General features: G+C 35.6%; 1 protein-coding gene across 1 annotated transcript; it reads right to left on the bottom strand.

Annotated features, from left to right (window-relative positions):
- Nucleotides 1–3808: 3808 nt before the first annotated feature.
- On the bottom strand, nt 3809–4974 carry sf3b5 (splicing factor 3b, subunit 5). The gene is made up of 2 exons (XM_041249343.1): nt 4878–4974; nt 3809–4385 (listed from the first exon to the last, which is right to left on the bottom strand). The coding sequence occupies exon 2, from the start codon at nt 4357–4359 to the stop codon at nt 4099–4101; it is 261 nt and encodes an 86-aa protein (XP_041105277.1). The 5' UTR covers nt 4360–4385; nt 4878–4974; the 3' UTR covers nt 3809–4098.
- Nucleotides 4975–6219: the final 1245 nt, after the last annotated feature.

Below are 6219 nucleotides of genomic sequence, written 5' to 3'. Positions count from 1 at the left end.
AGTACATGTACTCATTTGGACCAATCAGGATACATAAAATACTAAGCATTCTAAATAAATGTAAATGAATGACGTATTTTCTACGTGGTGGCTGGTCATTTTACACGCATGCAGCGTAATTACAAGAGTAGCCAATCACGTTCGAGAGAACATTTTTTTTTTAATTTCATGCATGAAACAGGCATAAAAAATTCATAAATCAAGAATTAAGCCCGGAACATGTTTGTCCTGCTCTGGGGGCATAAAGTACAGCGGTAATGGGGCAAATAAATGACAAGATGCGAAAAAATAAGACGATGGCACAATTTTGGCTAGAAGGCGATGTGATCATGAAAACCACAAATGACTGGAGATATGTACAGTATATATACATTTTAAAAAGGAAAACTGCTATGTACCTGCAAAATCAAAAAGAAAAAGGTACTATAGGTACACAAAAATGTGAATAATTGATTATATATATATATATATATATATATATATATATATATATATATATATATATATATATACACAGAAGGTATTCCATTGGTTTGTACACAACGTCTGTGCCGATATCTTTTGAAAATTGACAGCCCCATAAGTATTGCATTTTCTATTCAAATTAGTCAAATGAGCAAGTGTACTAAACAACACGTTTTTCGACCCAGATGGCCTTCCACATGGTGTTATGTACCAGCCAGGACAATGAAACACGGGTGGGTGTAATAACGGATCTCGCCAGTAGAGATCTCCAAAGAACCTAACAAGGAAAACATTTTCATTAATCCATGAAAGGATTGTATTACTGTATTTTGAACTTAAATTTACCAGATGTTCCTGTGTGGACCAGAGGGGCGCCAAACCAAAACCCAGAGATACTTATCTGCAAATCTGAAAACGGAATAACCACAGTTACAACTCAGTCACTTGTGGATTATAACATTACGTGTGAACATGATACTTACCTCAGACAGGCCTGTGCCTGGAGATTCCAAAAGGTGACTTCAATTAACCCAATGGAGAGTGGGAAAACCTGGACTGGACCAAAACAGTTTATGTTTAATAAATTTGTGTTTTTTACTTGCAAAGACTCATGCAAGGCCAAGTATAGGGTCTGCAAGAAGTTTAGTTAGGGCCCAAATGGGCAGGTTTTATTTTGTTTATTTTCTTTTTATGAAAATATACTTTTGTTGTTTGAGAACGGCTTCAAAATAAAGATTGCCCACTCGAAATGTATGTTCCACTGTCTGTAAAGTGTCCTCTTTCATACTGCCAGTTCGGTGCTGCCCAATGTTTCAATACGTTGTACACATTGGAGGCATAATATAACTCCTCCTACCCTAATGAGATTATGATTATTATTCTCTATTGCTCAATCGAACAAACTGTCCATCTTGCTTGCAGGCCTGTGAGGTTGTCTCCACCTGCTTCTAAGTGTAAAACATATAACATACCAGGGGTGGCCAAACTTCCTGACCCTACAAACTGCATACCAAAATTTCCTAATGGTCGTGGGCCACAAGACACATACTGTAAAACATGAAATGTTTGCAAGCAAGACATTTTAAATAGCATTGTTTTGCAGTACAGTAGTTGTTAGAACATTGCATTGCCTACACAGTTTGTGTAATTTCTATTGTACTGTAGATCTAGAGTGTATTAAACTTTAAATGTAACTATGGTGTTTTTCCATTATCTGTTTATACTGTATGTATTACACACTTTAAAATATATTCAGTTATTGTGAAGCAAAATACAATAACTGACCTGATCTCACAAAAAAAACCACATAAAAATATACATTTTTGTAAGGATTCTTTTTGACAAGCTCTTCCCTTGAAGATCTGAATGCTGGGTTTAAAAAAAAAAAAAAGACAAGTTTTTTTTTCTGTATGACTGCTGTGCTGCATGTACTAAATACTTTTGAGAGCTTTATGGATAACAAATGCACTGTATTTGTTTTGAAAGTGAATACACCTGCAATATATAACATTTAAACATGCTAACCTAACGCCAACAGTTTTATAAAAAAAAAAAAAAAAGATTCAGGCATTTGAATAAGGACGTTTGGCACAAGTGATAGCCATAGAAAACTTACTTGAGTCCTTAAATCAGCTTTTTTACTGAATGCCAAAAGCAGCATCTGCTGTCTGCTGAGGTGTGCTTTTAAAGAGGCCAGCTCGTTTCTCCTTAAATCTGATCCAGGAGGATATTCAGATGAAAATGTGTAGCGGTTTGTTTTATAATGCCTTTGAGGCTGCTCGCCTTGTACAGACTACAGTGTGTAAGAGATTTGTTGCATTTGTTACAGTCCTGTTGCTATAAAGATTAAAGAAAATCTGGTCTCACAGTCCCTACTTATCTCTGATTGTTTCTATTAAATTAGTATGGTACTACAATGTTAGTCCCTGTGAAACCACACCTTTGTAAAGTTTATGATGGTAAGGTATTACAATTAATGAAAACTCAAAAGATAACTTTTAGTTCTCTGTAGTTTACGAGGGCGACTACAGCAACTAGGACGGCACTTTACATATATACCACTCCTGTCAGTAGTTTAGTAATAAAGCATTTATTTTCCATTAAAAATAAATTCAAAAAAATTATTAAATGCAAAGATAAATCAACAGATAGCTCAAAATCATCACAACTTCAAGTATATTACCCAGGATAATGCTCATTTTCAAGTGCATTAGTTTTTCAAAATAAGATCGTATATATGGCTTGTTTACATTGCAATTAATCATACACTGAACTGAGATTAGCCTTTCTCAAACTCTTTTCCATTATTCTGAACCGGACCCTAGATTGGTTGTAATTGTCAGTGATGGAAAAGTTCCTGGATAGTTTTTTATATGTATCTTCAGTCTGGCAGAATGGTATTTAGGGTGCAGCAAGGAGCCATTTTTGTCTTCATGTCTTCAGCAGTGCAAAAGGAGAAAGAACATAATTTTCTGAAGTTGGATGAAAAACAAAAATGGGGCGTGCAACTATTGAAATGTCATTTAATATTTCATTGCTTTCAAGTAGCTTCAATTACTGCCTCCTTACCTTTTTTTTTCAATCATTCTGTGAGTTTTTTTATACCAGCTATGCCAATATTGGGGTGGCATTTTTTACTTTGTTATTTTACGTGATTAGGGTGTGTTGAGAGGAATTCAGGGGCTGCTCTTCTGTTCTGGTTGCTTGCCAGATATAACCCAGGATAGATCATCCAGGACCACCTACTGCACAGTTGTGTATTGTGAGCAATACAATGAAAATTTTATCCTGAATTACTCGTTCAATAAATGGTGCTGTTCCTTGCTATTATACCATGCAATACATTAATTAAATTTATAATTAATAATATGGAAGGCCATTTGCATACTTTTTCATTAATAACTAACCATTAAAGCAGAAACTAAGCTTACCAGCAGCATCAGTGTGCAGTTGTGACAAAGGTCTTTTCTTCCTTTATTTTTATCTACATTTGTAATGCAAGCAATCAGAAAGCAGCATGAGGACCTGCTGCTTGTTTACTGGGCATTAAATTGCTTTTATTGATTTGTTACCAATTAGATGGAAATAAGTTTTTTTTGCATAAAATAAATATTTCATAAAAACAAATCCATCATCCACACCTTTATCCTTAGGCCAAACTGTGTTCTTTTGTTTATTACTGGTCAGCTTGGCATGTTTTATGAAAGCATCTGGTGGATTTTGGGAAAATAGTTAACCTTTTCGATGTTTAAAAAGATATTAACCACTTCCCATCTACAATGTTGTCTAACATATAAGCCTACGCTAGCTTTCCAAATTAATAAAAATACACAAGTAGTTAATGTAATTTGCACTTAAGTTTATTGAAAAATGTAGTAAGTGTCAACTGGATGTGGCTGAAATATCAACATTTACACCCAGTTCATTCAAGACTGAAAACAATTGCTATAAACTAGATGGGGCATTCTCTGAATACAAACAATATTGTTCATTCATGTCAAGCTAATGCACTTAAACAGTTCAATAAACATAATAAAAGTCATTTTTCTCCCACATCTTATATTTTTTCTTTCTGCAGTTTTTAACGTCATTCCACTGTTAATAGATGTACTTCATATTAAAATGTCCTTGCATCTACATATCATCTGGTTTATCTGATGGGGGGCCGCAGGGTTGCAGCATCTTTTCCATTAGATTGAACCGGACCCTGGCTTTGCTCTCGTTCTCGGCGATGGAAAAGTAATTGAGCAGGTCGAAGTGGCCCATGTATGAGCAGTAGGAGTCCCGGTGCTGGTTCACTAGCCATTCCCACTTGGTAGTGTCTGCATGGCCCGTCCCGATGTATTTAGACTGCAAATGTTCCAGCTGGCTGTGAATAGTGTAGCGGTCCGTCATCTCAAGGGCTGGTGACAATTATTAAACTAAAAAAATATATATAAAGTTCAGAATTGTACAAAACGCATATTTTCAGACTACACGTTAACAAATTAATACACGGGACAGAACATATAATGGCGTGCACTACAGCAATCTGGTATTGTTAAAGACGGTTCACGGTCTTTAACTGTTGACAATGTAAAACAATACTGTGTGCTTTGTTTTTGTCATGCCGTGGCCACCATAAAATTAACTTTTTGATGAGTGAGATGGCAGTTGACACTAACGGTAACACGTTTGTTTAAACGATATCGAGTGTTGATACATGCGATTCTGTTATGGTCCTAACCCCAATGTTATGGTAGCTGTGTGGAATTAAAAAAGGATTAAACCTAAACTCAGTATTTGAATTCTCTGATCTGGCCCAAACCAAACAATCTTCCAATAAAACTCATCTCAAGCATGACACAACTTTAAAAAAAAATTAATTAACGTATTTAAATATTTTGGACCTAATATTACTTTTAATTTTTTACCTTGATTGTTTGCAACAGAAACCGTAAAACGTTCAGCCGCGGCAACACGTGTGTTGTCTGTACCTTTGGACTAAGTCGAGAAGCATCATGGGACACTACGGTAGATGAGAAAGGCCAAAATACGTCAGTGATGCTTGCCAACAGGCACTGCAAACGGTTTGTTGTTGCAGGAAGGAACAGCAAAAGCAAAATCTCAAACTCCAAAGATTCGGAGCCATTGCCCACGTGTCTTTATTTCTTACTAGCTTGTCGTTGCTGTTAGGCTTCTATGCAATTTTTTCGATGGCATTTTATTCTTTTTTGTTTTATTTATTTGTTGCATTTTGTTTAACTTTATTATTATTTACCAAACCCCTTTTAAGTTTTATTGTATCTATCAAAACAGTCTTTGAATTAACGCAAATTGTTTCAAAACATATATGATCATATCACTATTATATATTACCTTTAAGGTAATTTAATTTATAATTTGCATGATAACGACCCTGCTGCAGGTTACTACAACAAGCCTAAATTTAAGCAGATGCACACAATCAATTCAGCCTCCGCATGCCAACCACACAAAATAATTCATATAATCACATATTGAACACTATTGTATTTTACTCATAAGTGTTTATAAGGTAAGTGAGTTTACAAACAGGTATTTTTCAACCTAGTTGTGGTTAATTATTAACACTATACAGAGAAATGAAAACAAGCTTGTTTTCTGTTAAGATGCCTGAGTTGAGACTCACATTTGAACCCTGTCTCACATACTCACACTTGCATTAGTTACCCTGGTAAAGATAGCATTAAAAGAAGGCATACCATCTGTAGATACTCTGCTAAAGGTAGCATACAAAGATAGCATTAAGAAATGTTCTACTTGTTTTTGATCTGACTGAAGAGTCTGTCATCACTAAGGAGATTATACTGGCTATGGTGTCACATGACAATTTGTAGCCAGTAGAGTATGTGCGAAGACATGCACTGATGTTACTATGAGTGGATCGAGTCAACTGTGTGGTAAAAAAAAAAAAAAAAAAAAAGAAGCCGGGCAAATGGATGTTTGGTGCTTTCAAATATAATACTAAATTCAACCCTGGATGGTCATCTTTGGCACCAGAATGGCACTGCATACGCGGAGACAAAAATGATTAGTATAGTACATGCTTTTCTGTGATATATGCAACAAGTCAGTAAGCTGTGTCCATCTAGGACGAAAGGATGTGGAGAGACACGTTAACAGCAACGAACACAGGGAAAAAGAGAGAAGTTTGGTGGGTACGACAAGCTTGTCAAGTTTTGTTTTGTTGTTGCATCCAGTTCTCCTCTGCAAGAAAAGGTGACTAGTGCTGAA

The sequence above is a fragment of the Polyodon spathula genome, chromosome 5 (assembly GCF_017654505.1).
Source record: "Polyodon spathula isolate WHYD16114869_AA chromosome 5, ASM1765450v1, whole genome shotgun sequence".
Taxonomy (NCBI): Eukaryota; Metazoa; Chordata; class Actinopteri; order Acipenseriformes; family Polyodontidae; genus Polyodon; species Polyodon spathula.
Note: the sequence above shows the minus strand (reverse complement) of the source record. Positions and strands in the feature narration are given on the sequence as shown.

Bases quoted from the DNA above. Each gene is read 5' to 3' on its own strand.
- sf3b5 (XM_041249343.1), bottom strand. From the start codon at position 4,359: ATGACGGACCGCTACACTATTCACAGCCAGCTGGAACATTTGCAGTCT.